Here is a 19801-nt window from a genome sequence, read left to right on the forward strand (position 1 = left end):
GCACAAGAAGGCATTTTGAGGCTTTAAATTCAAAATAATGACGTTCAACGTGTTCCGTGACATTCGTGTGTATTACTACGCCGCGCGAGAGCGACTGGACTTGGCTGGAGTCGTTTTACACCACTTGCCGTATTTCGTATGTTTCAAGTTTTGCCCGCTTGTGGCGGATCTTTATATTTATAGATCAATGCCGGTCGCTAATCATTTGGTTGCTGCTTTACAAAGTGTGACGTTCACGTATACATTAGCCGAGCGACTGAAATGCACGTCGTCTTCGTTGTACGCGTGGCCTCAACCGAGTTTTGCAGATGCTTTCTCGATCGGTGAACCGGGTCGCGTTCTCGATGCCGACGCCGTGGAGCTGACTGGTACGGGCCACGCTCCTTTCTTGACACACAACGAGAGGGCAGGGACACCATGCGATCACCTACTTGAACCGAAGATGGATCGCGATAATAATATACTTGTAAAGTATCCGTTTATCAGATGCAGACCAGTTAATCCGTATACAGATACCGTCGAACAATCATGTCCCACTTCGATCGCCTTATACATTACCATTGTGTTGTATCCAACACACTGTAATTATGTATATCGTACGTGTTTGGTATGAAGGGAAATTAATTTGTGATACACAATAATATTTTACTCTATACCGAATTTTATATGATTTTATAATGTTTTCATAATACTACAGCCAAATTAGTGTCGTTAAATGAAACTGATTCAATTTCTCTCTAAAGTATTACTGAAACGAGGGAAGTAGGACGGCATTAAATGTAATTGACGAAAACGACCCTCACAACTGTATGTAGGAAGTAAGGGTCATACAATTTATATTAGGCTGAAGTCAAGGTCTTGCCAATCATTTTAGTCATCTAGTAATTCATAGGGCAATAAAACTTAAGGCCACAGCAGTCCGCCGGTTTCAATATCAAATTGTCCAAACATCCTTAATATATCCGCATTCGATTTTATTCGTTGCTATGCAAAAACTAACAGACAGTTAATTTTATCACAATCTACGTGACAGAATAATGATAAGTTTCGATGTCATTTCTTTCTCAAATCAATGTTTATATTTCTTGTCCGCTGGAAAAAGGGTTTTGAAATAAACGGTTACTTGTAGTAGCCTTAATTGAACATTTCAATAATTTCATAATCATAAACTCGCCGTAGTCGATTATATACCTGCATATTCATGGTAAAACAATGTAGAACGCGTTGCAGTAGGGCCGAGGTGGCACAGTTTCTTGTTTGAGTTGTAAATCAATCTGTCCTAGTTAGATTAATGTATCTGTGCGGCGTTACGATGCTATCGATGTCTTTGCTTTCCAATAGCTGCGTTGCCAAATAATATTGGTTCGAAACGTGGTCTCGGTTGCGGATTATAGTCTCCAGCCCCTCCATTGCGCCCTCGCCGCGACTCGCTCACGTATGGGTCGCGGAATGTTGCATAATAGTCTCGCGTAAACTCTTGCTCTTTGTATTTAAAACATGTTAAGAGAATACGTAATCATTTCAAAATAATCTCGCTGTCAGCACGTTCATATGGACGCGCGCTAAATGATACTCTACTCTGTTCGGTTCAGTATATTTGATTTATTTAAATTTAATACAGTTATTTATTTTAAATTGTAAATTCGTAATGACGTACCTACTAAGTTGAATGTTAGCGTAGGTTTAGTGTGTTGGCAAGCAGCGTAGCATTAAGTATTGTTTGAAAGTTTACCGCTTCAGGCCGCCTTGTGTGTTCAGTTCGTGAATTGGCCGCATGTCCTCGGCCTCGCTCGGTACGCTTCCGCCTCAAAGCTTATCCTCGCTCGATGTTGCCAATGAATAATCTTTTTGTTGCGAGCCTTGATCCTAGACCTTCTTGCTATCGTCACTTGTCCATTGATTTGTCATTATATCGAATATTTCCTTTCTAGGTATAATCAGCAAACCGTGCGCGCGTCTTGGCTAAAGTACGTAATTTGATAATATGTAATATTTATTTTTACAATCTATATCTGTATGAATATGATAACAACATGTTGAAATTGTACGAGGTCGGGTTTTGTAAGGCCGGAAAACCTTTGCCTTCCTCAACTCTAAATCGCCTGAAGCAACCTGAAGGCTGCACTAATCTATTGCAAAAATAGGCACTTTATGCTTATCTTGTCTTTCCTATTTGCTTATTTATCATGATAATATATTTAATATTTTATATTGCAATTAAAGTAAAACTACTATTTCCTGATCCTTCTTCTTTCAAAGGGATTCCTTAGAGTTGAAAAATTTATGAGATTATTTTATGAGCTGTAATTATTAACTATTGTGAATTATGGAACCTTATAGAAAATGTAAAGTGAATACGTGCGGAATAGTGACATATTCATATTGGCTATTTAGCCATTTAGCCACGTGTTAATAAGTGAAGTAGGCGTGCGCGCGTTAACGTCATCGGAGCGGCCTATGAAGGTCGTGACGTAACGCGTAGTTCACCATTATTAAGTCTGCCGAACCGTCGCTCGATTCCTCCCGAGGCCGGTTTTATACTTCTATGTGATAGAAGGTTAGGTACTCTTCCGTCTCGTTTCCTTAAACTCAAGATCAATCACGAGCGAGAGAGACGGCTGCAGTTCCACCTTCAAAGGCTCATCAATTGCTCTTTGCAATAACCAGAAGGAAATATAGGAAATCATATTGTGTGATGAATTTATTAATACAACTTAATGAATAATTTATGCAAAAATGCACATAAATTAAATAGGAGGTATTCATAATAATGTCATTACTGCCTTTTTTTATTATTCTTTATCTAACTATACACTTGGTAAATATGGTGACGGTAGCACTGCACAGTTCACATAGTATTAATGGCTTTGCAAATTACTAATATGCATGCTCTATGTATTAATTGCTTATATTATGCTAAAATTACTACATTTTTTTATGTATGTTCTTTAAAAATCGATCGATTTTGATCGAAGACTATGGTTCCGTGATATCAATGGTACGTGGTGAAAACACCTATTTTACATATACAAATTTTATCTAAATAATGTGATAAATTGTTTCATATACATCATCGTATCAGTCTATGCCAATCATTTCCTTCGATATCGATATTTCCTGGTGACTAAATAATTTTATAACGTACCGAATATTTTAAACATGATTGGTAATGTTATATTTGAAATCGATGTGTGAGTAATAAGTATATCTGATATTGCTTTTTCCTCGGCTTTATCATTGTACTAATCTATTAATTCGGCATAATTAGTTTTATTACTTAATTTTGCTTTTGATATTTGCAGTGTTGATTCTTACACATTTAAAAAATGATAGAGTCTCCAACGACATCACTATTTATGCCTTATAACTATAAACTACAGTATGTAACGCAACTATGGTCTATGAGTACAATCTTATCTGGGGTTGATTACAGATGTTCATGGGCAGCACTCACCAGTACCACTTACTATCAGGTGAACTGTATGTTCTTTTGGTGCTTATATTATTAAAAAAAAGAACATTTAAAAAGATTTTTTTACGCAACCATGTAACTCCTACTAATATTACAATCAGCACATCGATCAGTTCATTTTAGCTTCCATACAAACGAAGGTTAGCTTACAATGGAGCCACTCAATCGGCAATACCAATCTCGTACCGTTATACATGAGTATGTAAATTGATAGAAACAAACCTAAATTATACGAGTGTAATATGAAGTAGATACTCACACACGTAACATATATAAAGGATAATGTAGAGTTTACCTTAATTTTAGTCTTATTTAATAAAGTCATAAAACGGTCCAACTAATTTAAATAAAATTATGGAAAAAGGAAAATCATATTGTTTAAGCTCTCATAATATGCACTAGTAGTCTTGTATATGGATGGATTTTAATGAAAGTATATTCTATAATTAGTAATTTAACCTGAAAATTAGATAAGACAGGTAGGTAAAGACAGAAAAAGTGCAATAAATTGTTTATAATTATTTAATTTAATCCTAATAAAGAATATACGAACAGCATTGAAACAGATTATTGTAATTACTGTAAAAGCGTCAATTAGTCTATAAGCGGGCCGTTAATTACCATCAATAAATCATAAATCCTTCAGTCCGACTGAACGTGTGTAAGCCGCTTACGAATAACGCGATCGCGACGTCACACATGTGCGCGGTCACCTTGCGCGTCCTCGTACATCTCGGACGAATAGAGGTGGCGTTTAGTTCCGCGTTTGCTGGCTCGTTTATCCGCTAAATGTTTATTTATGTAGCTTCTCTCAACTGCCCGCTGCATAATCCTTGTAATTTGCGTTCGTGTAATCATCAACGTAACTATAGTCTTCGCTTTACAGTGTAGAAGTATAACGTATTACCTACCAAATGACCTTCGTTGTAAGACCTTATCCATGTAGTAAAGATAGTAAATGGATCGTAAGAATGATTATTTTGCCCAAGACACATTTAAGATAAGTTATGCAAATTTTGAGTAAATATAAAATTGTAATGTTCTTTTGTTTGAGAAGTTCGTCTTTATCTTATATTGGTTTATTGTATAAAGTTTGGTTAACCTTGCAGTATCCTATCTTACTTATTTTTTTTAACAATCATATTATTGTAAATAATGGTACATGTTGAAAACAAATGATCGTGTGAGATCAATTTGTGTTAACTGAATTTAATTCAATTTTGATATAATATAAACGAAAGTAGTTTTATATTTACGAGTTATTAGTTTCACTGCTGTCAGTCGAATGCCCGTGAAATCGCCTAATAAAATTTTAACTCGATGTAGTTCTATCAAGTTTGGACTCATTATATGCGTGTTCATTACTATTCTAGTTCTAGTTGTACCCAGGGTAATGCTCAATGAAGAGGCACCGAGTTTGGACTAGTTTAATTCGCCCACGTAAGTCATGCCACTTTACATACAACATACTTCTTACATACTTTACATACCAGATTAATCTAGCGATGATGGATAACAGGAAAAGAGTAAGCAAAAAACAGGTTTACTCATAAATCCTTTTAGTGTAGTTAATAGAACTAAAAGTATGTATAAGAAAGGTGTTACTTCCTTATACAAATTTTTTATCCCCTTTTTCATCAGATAACCACTTGAACTTATTATTTTTATATGAAACGTTCGTTTACGATAGACATGTTAGTATATATATCGAAGTTAATAGACGTTGTAGCGTTGTTACGCTATACTCTACGATGGCTATAGATAAAAGATGGGTGGGGGAAAGATGGTGTAATATTAACAATAAGTACATTCTACATAACAAGTATATTAAAAAAATGAAATCTTGAAAGTATAATACCTTCTTATGTTTAGTAGTCTTCTTTATACAATTATGTTAGTAGATATATCAAATTATCTAACGTATAGAGTACAATTTTGTTATTGGCCAAGCATATCCAAAAACATAATTGTAAATACTGTGTGTAAAATGTGTTACATCTTCAAGATACTTGTCGAGTTGATTGGGTAAAGGAAGTATCTTTTGCACACGACAATTACGATTGCCTGCGACTATGTGTAATGAAAATGGTCAGGTTTGACATTGAACAGTTATTGTTACAAATTACAACGGTCTGAGACTATGGCGGCCGCCGCAGCCTTGGCTGTATCGTATGTTTGATTATTTCACACGTCACACCTACGAATTACTGAGTGCGGTTTCGTGTATGTACCTATAGTGCTGATACTCACATATGGTTCAATAATAATATAATTATTATTTCATAACTTATGTTCTTCGTATAATTATGTTCGTTAATTAAATATTCTTAAACAGACGTCATAGGTATTATATAAATTTATTGTTTTCAGTCCCATGTTATGTTTACGTGTACACGTATCACTGGTATACAATGTTAATACATACGTAATATAAAATTAAATAAATACTTAATATTTTTAAGCATTTATTTCTCAAAATGCTTCATTCCGTCTCTGCACTGAAAATCTAACATTTAGAAATTTTTAAGTTCTTTTATTACAAAAACTCACTATAAAGCTTTTCAGGGTTTTACGATATTATTTGTCCGCATATAAATCTCATGAATTGCAAGGACATGAGGTCAAGCCCCCAAAATTCTTATGCCTAAATTTGAAGCAAATTTTGTTGTTGCTTTTCGGGCTGCAATAAATTAAACGTCTTTTTTGATACCGACCTTTAGTGACATTTTGTTTCGAGCTTCCAACTAATTCTTAAATTTTCCGTCTCATACTTAAGTATTTAAAGATTGAACGGAAAAATATTACTGATGTATTACGAAACCATTGATCTCAATCTTGTCCAGGTATATTTATAAGCCGCGTTTTTCTATGTTATGATTCGTCACACAATACACAATATGAGTTATTTGTATGTGCATATTTTCAATAGCGTAATTCTATGTGCCCAAATGATCGGCAGATGGGCCGCTTGCCAGTTCTATAATAGCGGTAGGTACGTATATACAGACGTAACAGAAATAGGTACTAGTAACGGAAAATTGTAAAAAAATATATATTTAAATTTATATTTTTTATTGAATGCGCGTACTCGTTTTAATGTAAGGGATACATTTACCCCTAAACGAATTCACTCCAAGGATATTTAAAATGCGGTCAAGGTTTCAGGGCACATTTACACACAAAAGCGTTTGAATCCCGTGCCAGCTCGGATATGTTGCTTAATTTCTAAGGTTTTTATTAGTCTAATAAAATTATTTTAGAAAAGAAATTTAAGATTGGTTTTCATTAGTGTAAAGAGAGAAATAATAAAAAATAATAACACACTACTGAGAATGGAATTGTTCGTTGCATGTCTATGGTTTTACAAAACTATCCACGTATAATAATTATATGATAGATAGTACCTAGTTACCTACTACACGTAGCTTGCAAAATGTATAATCATCTTTCTATGTCATTTAACTCATTGAAACCATTACAAAAAGAACGTAATTGCTTTTATAGCATATTATTGCTATTGTACTATTATTATTGCAAATATACGGCCAATTACCCGTTTCACAGTTATAATTTATTATAATTATAAAATAAATGAGATGTCAAAGCAAATTACATATTGCGTACACAATACACGGTGACCTTTTATTAATTGAATTATTATTTTGGTATCAGGACATAACCTATTAAAGCGAACATTCATTTTAGTAAAGCCTAAGTGGACTAATACTAAAAGTTAATTGTAAAATAATATTAAAATTTTACATAAGTGGACGCTTATTATAAATGCATATTATATTTAATTTTGTTGTCAACTGCATTTATTCTTGTAGGAGGAATGCTGCATAATGTTCTTTTTTCTCTACTCGTGCAAGATTGTTTTAATTTTTTCTCAGTAAATTGTTTAAGAGTTGTTTCCAGTGACGTAAACCTTTACATTAATTGTGACGCACAGAAGGAAATAAACAAAAAATAATATAATATTTGTAAAGAATTAAAAATTAAATTCGAATGTATGTATGTAAAGAGGAACAGGAGCGTCGAAGTGGAAACATTCTTAAAAATTAATGTAAACGATAAAAAGATAATAACAAAAATACCTAACTGAAGTAAATTAAGCGTCTATTCACCTTTGTATCCAAATGAAAATTTCCATTTAAAATGTCGAGTTAAAATTTTGCAACAAAGATGGATGAAATCGCAGGACGTTTTGCTCGCGGTAAACAATCCGTCCTTCAAAGCAGCCCAGTCGAGGACCCTATTGTCACTTCGTCCTCAGGGCGTCTGACTCATTGCACGCAGCCGTCGTTAAGAGGGCATTGCTCACTTGGTTACTCCCCCCTGGCGCGACCACTGCATCAATGAGCCACCGCTTGGAAAATAAACTCACTCGCATGCGCTATACGTGTGCATCGTGCAATGCCCAGGACACATTGTTCTACACTTCTATATCAGCCTTATTCCGATTCCATTGTTTTAACATAAGTGACACTTTATTATTCATTGTTTTTTTTGCCTGTCAATGACGCATTGTCACCCCGTTTCGCTCAAATAGGCGACCGAGGATGTGCGTTGAATTTTAAACCGCAATTACCTCATATTGCAAATTATTTGCGTAGTTATACCACTGTTATCAAGGCTAATCCTAAAATTAACATCAATACCGATGCTCGCAATAACATAGCTACATTAACGCAAACTTCAAACACCACGGATTTCTTCGGATTATTTCAAATGAACAAAGTTAACATTCTAACATTATAGGAACGATGGCTTTAAATATAGAAGAAGATACCAGCAGGTCGGATGACATCTATAATAAGACCACGGGACACGATGATACGTACGGCGGAGATTGCTCAAGCGTTTACGGGTTGTTGACTTTATTATCCATTAAAAAAGTTACATTTATAAATATCAACGAAAGTCTTCACAATACATGTCCCTCTCAATAAGCGTTTCCTATGAACCATGAAATTAAAAAGTGGTTTTTACGGCACGAACGGAAATACTTTCGAAAACATACTTGAATGTTAATAATGCTATTCGAAAAACGGAGGTGCTATAACAATAATAATATATTGCTTTTGTGATTACAATTCGAACGGGAAGTAACTGATATTAGTTTAATATGTAAATCGAACTTGTTCGTTCTCTTACCCGACCACCCGTGTGACACAATCCTCATCGCACCTGTTTGATATGTAGAGCGTTTCGGGTTCGATCTCGGGACGAGTAGCCTACATAAATGATGAATTTAGATATCTATGTTCGGTTATAGAAGAATTAAATAAACAGGAAAATTTTAATAAGTGTTTGAAACCATTAATCGATTTACAAAGTTCTCCCTTTCAATCTCTACACGGGCAAAGCCGCGATCAAGAATTGCTTATACAATAACACAAGAAAAATATTACCATTCCTAATCTGTTTTCTTTGTAGATTCAGAAAACAATAACCACATTTATAAGCATCGTGGAGAGAATGGTAATAATCGTAAAGAGGCGTTATAACGTTGTTCTAGGCTCAAGATACATAATAGTTCCGTAGATGGCAGTGACTATTTAAGCATTGGGGTGTACGCTAGTATCAATAAATTAATATAAATTAAACAAATAAATAATTCATTTCATCATTAAATTCAGAGTTACAATAGGTATATAGAGTTGGTCTTACTTCATTAATAATTCTACGAGATGAACTACGACAGTATATATGAAAATATTTTTTCCATAAATTATTAATTTGTTATCTATTTACTGAAGAAAATCTAACTAATAATAATTATTTGAAAATCAGCCAAAAGTTTAGAACTTTTGTTGCCCCCAGGTAAGCTACGCTTGCTTAAGATTTCTCCTTGCAGGAAGTAGTAAGAGCCTTTTTCACGGTCTGCTTCATATGGCACAAATCTGGTTTCTCAACAATTGTTCTGTGACCCTTACTAAGTTACAAGTCGACGTATAATCCAGGTAAAATCTTATTAGTCGCCAGTTTGGTCATATATTTTATAATAAATAAAAACGTATTTAAGTTTATTCAAAATATGTATAAAAAATAAATTCGTTTTATTTATACCTTTTAAAATATATCTGTTGTTTTAATTGATAAATGACAGACCTCCTTAGAAACATTTTTTCGAATTTAACTCTAAGAGTCCGTTGATTACCTATATACTACAGAGACATGATATCATATTACTTGTGGGTATACGTTTCACGATTAGCAGAAGTAGAGTAGGTAACAATCAATATTAGTCATGAGATACTTGGGCAATTGTTAAAAGTAATGGGAACGGTTCACTGAAATCGAATGTAGGTCGGTCGGGCCGCTCCATTTGCTATAGTGGCAAATTCGAGTTGACCTCGGCTATACGGCTGCGCGTGCGATATCTTATCAGTAGTCGCCAGTGTGAAAAATTGACCACCTGTACGTAGTTACTGCTGTAACTAACCTGTTGATACTGATATTTTGTTCGTGTCGATTTTCGGTTATTCGGTTCGGTTATTCGGTTATCGTTTATTTGTCTAATATATAAAATTCTCGTGTCACAGTTTTCGTTGCCATACTCCTCCGAAACGGCATGACCGATTTTGATGAAATTTTTTGTGCTTATCCGGTATCTATGAGAATCGGCCAACATCTATTTTTCATCCCCCTAAATGATAAGGGTTGTTCACCCTTAACATTTTTCGGGTCAGCTAGTATTTTTATAAGATTGACGTAGTAGATAAGCTTGCACTTTATGAGAAATGGTCACTACTGCTCATGGACTTCTGTGACAAGCTCAATATAGAACCGATGATCTGTAACCGATTTCATATACTCTCTTTGCTACTTCTAAAGATTAAGTTTTTCATCGTATATTAGTCAAGCAGCATCCACACTCTTGCCGAAACGCAAAATTGCATAACGTTAAAATGTGTATGACGGTGGTACCTCTCCGGTTGGGACTATACTGACTCTACCACTTTCAAATACACAAAATGCACAAAGTATACAATATTCACCGTATTGTGGCACTTGTACTGTAATTGGCGACCTTATATTTCTCCCGGCAATCTAGTCCCTGCCATCCACATCTTCCGTTTCTGGGTCACAACGATTAATAAAATTAAAGTAACCTACTTTTATCGTGACAGTTTCCTTTTACACGATTGCGTAGGCGGCACCGCGTTATTGTTACTGTGTTCTTTTCTCATCGGTTCACTTACGATTTGTATGGACGACGTAACCCGGTGGACCTCTGGCCTCTGACATGTATATGTGACCTGAGGATTTCCGCTTGGCCGTGATCATATTTAATTTTCGAGATCGGCGCCCTCGTTACTGAGGATTTAAAGCCGACTGAAAATTAAATTGTTTCCGGCATTTAATAACAAACGTATGGAACGTTGGGCGATTTAAAATTCTAAACATTATGATTGACACAAGATTGACATCATCATACCTTTGATCTCAATGTGATACAATTTGGTACGTGTGGAGCGGTAGTTGATAATTTAGTCATTTCTGAATCACAATAGAGTAGTGGGTATAGGATCATAGTATAGAGTAGTAAAGTAGAAGCAATCTTACTTTGGTTTGTTATTTATTCTTGAAACATAAAATTGGTTTATATTCGTACAAAGTATTATTTTTACTATCCCACGAACGTCGGTTATTTGAAGGTTTGTTTTAGAATCTGATTATCTCTTAAACAGCATATATTATAAATGCACAGTAATGTATAAAAACAGTACGTGCTCGAATAACATAAACAAACGTGATTCAAAGTGCTTACACGCGTTGTTATGGGTATTTCATTAAAAGCTAGGTCATTAGATATGCGTTATCCAACTAACCAAATAATATGTATTAATTTCCTTTATAGTAAATTTGTTGCTGTAAAACGGATAAATTAAAATATAGTAGGATTATTTGAAAAAAGTTATTTTAAAAAGTTAAAAAACAAGTTTTCAGTAATTTCATTTATTTTTCGTATTCGTCTCAGCAAACTGTTTCATTTGATGCCTATATCATGGGGGTATATAGAAAAAATTGATGATTTATCTTAAGTTTTCAAGTGACGTCACTAAGCTTATGCATTTGGATGGCCAAACCAAAGGTGTATGAAAAATTTCAGCTCGAGCGGTTGGGGTTAACTAGTTTAAAATTCAATTGGAAAATTTGACCCTCATGAACTAACAAAGCACAGATAAATAAAGCTTGTAAAAAGCTCATGTTAATTGCTAAGTATAGGTAGAGATACATTTAAGATGTGCTTCAAAAGCACATTGGCACCTTGCCTTTAACAGCGTGCGGGTTTCATTGCTTATAAGGTTTCAGGATATAATGCTCGATGTAGTGTACACCCGGACTGCAGCTGTTGTCCTGATCAAAATTAGGTAATCTCTCACTCGCACTGAGCTGAGAAATACTCAGAATAGTAATGTTTATTTTTAGTACATAAAGGAAAATCCCTTGAGAGACACGCAATCTCTTCGGCGCAGATCGGGAATTGTAATGTATTCTTGCTGAATGCAACAGACCAATAGCATAAAAAGTTATAGCAGTAAAACTATAAAAGCGCTTACAGTGAATAATTAAAAGAAAAAAGGTAGGTTAAATATAAATGAAAAAATGTTAAATAAATGTCCGTACTAGGTCAGCGTTTATCATGCTCCGTTTACTCGCTAATACCAACGAGAGGCCCTTGTCCATCATTATTTTATTCTGTATGAGATTTAAGTCGCCCGTACACAAACTGATTGCCTAGTGCGGTCACGGCCTAAAGTAAGTGTGCGCTGTACACACAAAGCGACCGCATGCGAGCCGCGAACGGATGCAGTGCGATGATGAAACTGACACAGATTCTAACGCCTATTTGGTAATCGAAATACGGTTCGTGAAAGTCTCGCAGGATGGCGATATCTCGTACGGCCTATTTCTCACTATGACCGGAAAAATTATTGAATTAAAAACGCATATGTTTGAATTATAGTAATCGTTTTTCCGTAATTGTGTAGAAATTTACTTAGGACTACAGTATGATTAAAGTTAAAATTTAAACTACCGTCACCATTTATGCGAATACGTAGCTAATATTAAAAGTAAAACCTAAATAGTTTTAACAATCTGATTCAGTGCGAGTGAATCACTATTTGGTCGATCTCCATTCGATTTGCCACTTTCGACTTTGATGGCACGGTAACCTAAAATATACTTACAAGTATGTACTTTAAATAACGTTAACTCTTCTTTTGCCAAATCGTCATTGTTAGCGAACGGGCTCAGTGCGCACGTACTGGAACGAAATTGTGCTCGTGTCCCAGTTCTGGGTAGGGATGGCGATTTTTTCCGAAAAAGATCGATTCTTGAATCGATTCAAATCGAAGTGTGAAGTGGTTCGATTCACCAAACATCGATCTTCGATCTTTTTAGGGACGAATGCTGAATATGTAGCGAAAATAACCGTCAGGACCAAACAACCAATTAAATACGTATCCGTCAGCAAAACACATTTGTTAATATTCAATTAACTTCGAAAAAATATCGATTCACTGAATCGGATCCATTGCTGGAGATCGATTAAAATATTCGATTATTTTGGTCCAAAAGATCGCGCCATCCCTAGCTTCTGGGATGCGAAACTGCGATCGTTGATTGGCGTATTACGATGTTGCTACATTTTCGCCTTGCATTCTATTCCATGAGAATTTGCAGGTATTGCTTGCCTATCGGTCACTAGGTCGCTTGATTGTAACCTTAATATGTTTATGCATATTGAGAGGAAATAAATCTTTTCATATTTTATTTCGCTGCGTGTATGATTTAATGCGTACGTGAAAGGCGGATAGAATTCGCGTTGGGTAATAAGAAAAGCATAAGCACGTGATAAAAAAATGTAGGTATATTATGTATAATAAAACTTTATACGCCGTAGCTACTGTTAATATATTAAACATAAATTATCGGGACTTCAAAATGAAATAACGATTACGTTTAATTGTTGCCGATGTAACATTTTTGATTTCATAAAATTTTTAAAACGTGAGTCAATTTCTTTAGAAAATACTTTATACCAAAAATCATAGTGATGTTAATGTCAAAGCTAAAAGCATTTGTAAAGAGCTCTAATCGGTCCAACGGTCAAGGGGTCTGTCGCTTGTAATAATACATATATTTACATGTTTAGTATACAAGCAAATTCCTAAAGGTCGCAAAGACCTTGCATCCAGACCGCATTGTTGTCGCCCTTGCGGTCACGCCTCGCAACCTATTTTCCGGTCTGAACCGATACTGTATTACCGAAACTTACGCATCTAACTGACATTGACACTAAACTAATACTAATATTAGTTAGCTTAAACCTTCATACATATTTCGCGTAGATCTCGTAATATGTACCCAAAAATAATCAACATCTTTACATCAATAAATTAATATGAATGCAGCTTTCACTGTTATTTAAATGCTTCTAAAGATGTTTCTGGTAGCTAGAGAAAGCAACTTTTTCTCTAAGACAAAAACATGCGTAGACTCCGGTAGAAATTCAGAGCAGTTCGCGCATGGAATAGTCGTACTTTCATACGTTCTATATAACCAAACCAGTGGTCATACAATGATTGTAAGGAAGGTACATAATCATATTTATAAAAACTTAAGGGCAGAGTAAAACAGTTTAGAATTTTTTTTGGAAGATATTTATCTATCGCTTGGCTCTTAGAAGTAGTGCATTGATGGACATAAAACTCGTCTAAATAGATTTTTTTTGTCATAGAGTAAACGCGACTCTACGTCTACTATGCTCATATCACATCTTATTCCCCACGATTAATTAAATAAATTGCTGCTCTACTATTGATGAGTGTACTAAATAATAACAGATGATAATTTAATCCTAAATGTGTAAATCATAATTATAATAGGAGCATTGGTGAGTGATGGAGTGATAACGATGAAACTATTAAACCTACAGTATACTCGTAGTGTAGTATTCATCTCTTTCTCTGAAATTTTTTCAATCAAAGGAAAATAAGATTAGATATTACGTTTGCTTAACGTTAACATTACTTTAGCTCCGTGATATATCCTCCCCTGAGGCACCCAGACACGCCTGGCTGGCCGTCTCCCCTTTGTGGGATACGTCGCACAATGTGAACCGCTCCTGTTGCGCGTTTTATAACCAGTTTCGGGCCGGGACAGGATATTTCAGACTTAAGGTTGAACGTTTTTATGCAATTAGTTGGTACCTATACCAAATTACACATTGTTATTGTAAAAGTCTGAATAATGCTAAATTTAAGCCTGAACTTTAGTGGTAGTAGTCTGACGTTAGTACGAGTTTCTTAAGATTCTAACAGGGGTCAGCTTATATCAAAGATTTGAAGGAATATTCACTTATCTGACTTTCTCGTACCACGCGCTTGCCAAGTGCGTATTGATAAAATTAACGTACTTTCGTAATAATGCGTATCTAAACACACGGCAGTGCGTCCATCTTATATAGAGTTATGGTTAAAGTTAGCGATCATTAAAATACGGATAATCTAATGCCGTTTTACGTCCCACTGGGCCGTAAAACTGTTACATATTAACAAACATTATTCTTTAAATGCAGTGATAGTTAAAGTAACAATAATATTGTCCACAGGCTCGGGTCAGGTAGCGAGTGCGGAGGTGGAGGGTCCGGCGGCGCGCCCGCTCCGCAGTCGGCGCGGGTGTCGTCGAACGGCGCCGGCGGTATGGCCGTGAGCCGCGTGCCGAGCCCACTGCACGACGGCAACACGCCCGTCGCCGAAAACTGGTGCTTTACACAGGTAAATATATAGCTGAATAATAACTCGTAACTCTATCTTATTTTTTTTTTTAATATTATAGGAGTAGCAGACGAGCATGGACATCTGAAATCAACCCCAGATAGGATTAGATATTCCTACCTGAGGTCGGTCACAGATGCGCCGCTACCCCTGAGGACTAAGCTGGAACGCCTCGGAAAAGTCTGTCTCCCTTACCACACCCTTCAAAACGGAACACAGCAGCGCCTAACATTGCTGTTATTAGGTAGAAATAGATGTGGCGGTGGTGCCGCCGGAGTCGAACCACAAAGGGTTCTACCACCTTCAAAGTTACTCTATCTAAATTATCCAAAACACCTTATCGAAGTAGCTACCGCGCACGCAGGACATTTGAAGAAGGTAGAATCTGTCGTCGTTCGACGGAGTTATCAACAGCACAGCTATATCTGCCTTGTAATGGCAGTCTTAAGTGTTACTGTTTTATTAGAATGGGGTGGTAAAGGAGAGAAACTTTGTTCCAACTTAATCCTAAAGGGTAGCAAAGCATCTTTCGCAGATTTCAGCTAGGACTCTAGATCTATCTAGAGCTCACCTTCTTTTATTAAATAAGTAATGAAAGACTTACAGGAGGTTTATTTGTTATCTCGGAAAACTTAGGTACAATGCTTCAACTAGTGTCACAGTATCATATCCTTAACACTACAAAGTAGAATACAGTAGCGGTAAATATTGCTTTTATGAGGTAGAAGTATGTGCGGCATTGCGGTAGCGCCCACGCAGTCGACAAAGGATTAGTCCAGCTTTGACTTCTCTCCTTACCTTTGACTTTGAGAGTTCTTATTTAATTAGTAAGCTTGGCGACCCTCTCCTTTTCATTAGGTGGCTCGTTCGCCTTATCATTAGTTTAAATTTAAAATTTATCATAAAGACTTAGAAGGTAATCATTTTTCACACTGTCGCTATATTATGTAATGTACCTACCTACGCTCAGAGGACTGCATACTGAGCGATTCAGAGAATTCAGATTTCGTGCTAATTGACTCGAACCACACAAAGATTACTAGGAATAAGTGCGCCATAAAATAAAACAACATCTTATTGAATGATAAACAAGGTAGTTTTATAAGGTATATAGGTATAAGTAGATTCCAATCGATATAGTTTCGTAGCGATTCTTTTTGGCTGAAAATTCATCGAGTCGAAATAGAAACTTCAAAAAGCTAATCTTTAATAGATTCATGAGTGTCTACTTTAAAACAAATAGCAGCATTAGATAACAAGACAACATATTGAAAGGCGATGTATACAAATGTATCTACAACGCTAATTACCATAAAATCTCCATGAGCATATAATCATTAACGACAGTGCACATACGATCAGTAATGCGATCTGCGGTACAACGCGATAACGCCATTATTTACTTATTTGATGGAGTCGTATTTCATACTACGATATTCTAAAGACAAGATATAATTTATATGTAAGTTGCATAATTTGTAAAATTATCATACATAAAAAAACCTATAAACTGTATGACATCATAGTATGTATGTTTGTGAGGGAATATTGCAACTGAATTTTGAACCAGTTAAACCCATCTGATTGAACTGAAATTTTGATTACACATTTGGTTTTGATGACAATGCTTGATTAGATTAGTGACGTAATTATTCAAATGTGGCGAATACCCCAACATGGCGGATCAATTACCCCTTAGACACACGTTTCAAATGAAATAGTTTTCTGAGGATTCGAAAAAAGCTTCTATTAAAATCTTTAAGCTACATGCATAAATAAGCTATTTAAAAGTATTTGTTAGGACAAATCAGTAGGCTGATATAATGTATTTTTATTATACAGTAAACATAAAAGACATCTACATAACTAGATTTAATAAACTATTCTATATCATAGGTGCCACACAAATACGCATGCGTGCACACACACGCACGTAGATACATATAGAAACGCTAAGACCTAGAACATAATGTATAATTAATTATTTAAATTATTCAATTGTATTTCCGCCTGTTGAGAATCAAACCAACGAGCTTATACGCGGGGTGTTACTTAATGTTTATTATTTAACCGAAGACGAAACCGCGAACCACAGTAAGCTAGGAAGACATATAATATATAGTAATTATCTTATACAGTTGTTGCGTATGTTGGTTGTGATTAATATGATACGAGTATCTACTAGGAAGTAAACAGTGTTCAATGTTCACATACGTGTACGGTATTCAAACGAAGATGATTCGCGCTCGAGTTATGGCGTGTTTGCTATATGCATGTGACTGGTTTTATGATAATACTGCCCGAAGGAAATGGAACCTGATTGTAGGTGATAATTGTAATGTGCTTACGAGCACTCGATATAAATTGCTATAGCATTAAGGTGAAGTAAAGAAGATTAGGTTTAAGGCGGAAATATGGCATATGGCATGGAAATATAAATGCCACAATAATTTATAGTATCAACTCTTAGTATGTTTTGCTCTAAAGAGTTGATAGTCCATGGTCGTCAGAAGGCACTGAAAAACCTCTTAATAATAGCAAAAAATAATTTAATTTAAAATAAAATAAAATTATTAAATTTAAAATATTTCATTTTTTTTCATATCTTTAGTGATTATTTATTGCTCGATTGCATATTCGTTTCCTACTAAATCGTGGTAGAAAAAACGTATCGATTAGATAGTACCTTACTCAGCTGACTATCAAGTTGATAACAATTGTTTACAATTCAATATAAATACATGGATGGGTACTTGATTATTCCGTTTAGTTAATCACTTACGGTTCTAATTTGTCGAGCTGTTGTGTCAATATTTATTGAACCACAAGGGTGCGCATTCCGATGAAAGTTCAATCATCATGCTACACATAAAGATTGTGTCATAAGCAAGGAATATAAAAGAGTGGTTATGTAGACATATAAGGAGGACTGTTTTCTTATGGGGGCATAGCGATAATTCATACTCTATTGTTTATTACACAATATTTTTTCATTGTTACAATGTCAACGAGGTATTATTAGATATTAAAATGCATATATGCATTTAGTATGCAAGATAACTAAATTTTTGAAAGAAAATAAACGTGGTAACAGTAATGCAGTATCTTATCATTACGACTCAATTTGATATATTATGTTTGCTAGTTTCAACGATATTGCATGGTCCAATAAACAAACATCAGTTATTATATAGCCGTGATTCCAAACCGAAGCATGGTTTCCTTTTAGCGGTCGGGTTAAAGAAATGGGAGCGACCGTTGAACGACTTAGTCGCTCGCCTGCTGTTACCTTTTTTGGTACTTTTTGCCAAAAATCTATTTAGTTCGCAAAAGCTAACGGTGCCTATTCGACTGCCGTGGAGCACGACAGCTTATTAAGGTCGCTCATCCAAATTGACAATATTATAAAAGCTCGGTGGTTTTGTGTAACGGAGGTTTTCTCTAGTTCTTGCGTGTCTTCGGAAAAAAAGGTTTATTTACAGCTATATATAACAAAAGATTCCACACTTATGTATTCGTCGTTTTATGTATATTTTTTTATCCGGCCGGATGTAATCCCAAGAATCGAAATTTCATTCATTCGTAATGGTCCGTTCTAGTATTGAGAAAGTATTTTTTTTCTATAGCGACAGGGACATTTCTTTGTTACGGAAATGTTAAGGTGTACCCCTGTATGGTCATACTCCTTTCGGTGAGTACGATTCATAGAGTTTTTTAGTTCTCGCACAATATTGTGCAATGAAAATGCGCTTTTTTATTATGTTAAAAACTAGCGTTGTCTTGCAATGATGTCATGCGGATGCGCTAATAGTATACGTAGTAAAATACGCATTATATTTTCTCTCTTGAACTTCTAGCGTGGGAGGTAGAGATTCCTACCACTCACACATAATTGAAACTTGGAATTATTTCATAACTTTCAATGAGGTACGCTTCTTATGATCGCTATACATTGCTTGAATAAAGTTATATATTCATTTCAGTCATTTCTTCTTTATTTTTTAAACTTCTTGTAGTCAACCAGTTAGTACTGGTTTATCGTTTCTAAACGAATTTTCATAAAAGATACATAACTTCACTCGCTAGCAACCTAAAGTGAAATAAGATAGTTAATTAAAAACATCTAATAGCCGTCTAATAACTCTTTAATTTCTAATATCAAATTATCATCTGTTCCAAATACAGCTATTACAAAAACTTTTGTAGATTAAATGGATTAATGATTTAACTTCGATAATGTTGTTTCGTTAAATATATTCCGCTCTATATCTTAGATCTAAGTATGTTTTGTAGTATTAAATCATACCAGGTGGGCGTTTCAGTTTTTTAATATAGGCACTTGTTCCTAATCGTGGCGTAGCGATAACTTTGTAGTAACAAAGCGGTCCGGTTGGAATTTGCAAACGTTATCTGTAGACATGTCCACGAGTGCGCGGGGATGATGCGGGCGGCCTTGGCCGGGGTCGGCGACCGGGCGAAGACCTCAGCAGCACCGCAAGCCGTCAAGCCCGCAAGCCAAGCAACGGTCGGGGGC

General features: G+C 35.4%; 1 protein-coding gene across 4 annotated transcripts in view; it reads left to right on the plus strand.

Annotated features, from left to right (window-relative positions):
* Positions 1 to 19801, plus strand: part of rdx (BTB/POZ and MATH domain-containing protein rdx) — a 65690-nt gene that overhangs the window by 32306 nt on the left and 13583 nt on the right. For 2 of the 4 annotated variants that reach the window (XM_073083333.1, XM_073083329.1), the window contains 2 exons: positions 1932 to 1967; positions 15102 to 15267. In XM_073083333.1, coding sequence (XP_072939434.1) covers positions 15193 to 15267 — 75 coding nt within the window. In that variant the 5' untranslated portion in view covers positions 1932 to 1967; positions 15102 to 15192. The remainder of the gene's footprint in view (positions 1 to 1931; positions 1968 to 15101; positions 15268 to 19801) is intronic. The other 2 variants (XM_073083332.1, XM_073083330.1) reach the window with 1 other exon arrangement.

The sequence above is a fragment of the Epargyreus clarus genome, unplaced genomic scaffold (genome assembly GCF_041222505.1).
Source record: "Epargyreus clarus isolate Ecla_fem2 unplaced genomic scaffold, WU_Ecla_fem_2.2 ptg000019l, whole genome shotgun sequence".
NCBI lineage: Eukaryota > Metazoa > Arthropoda > Insecta > Lepidoptera > Hesperiidae > Epargyreus > Epargyreus clarus.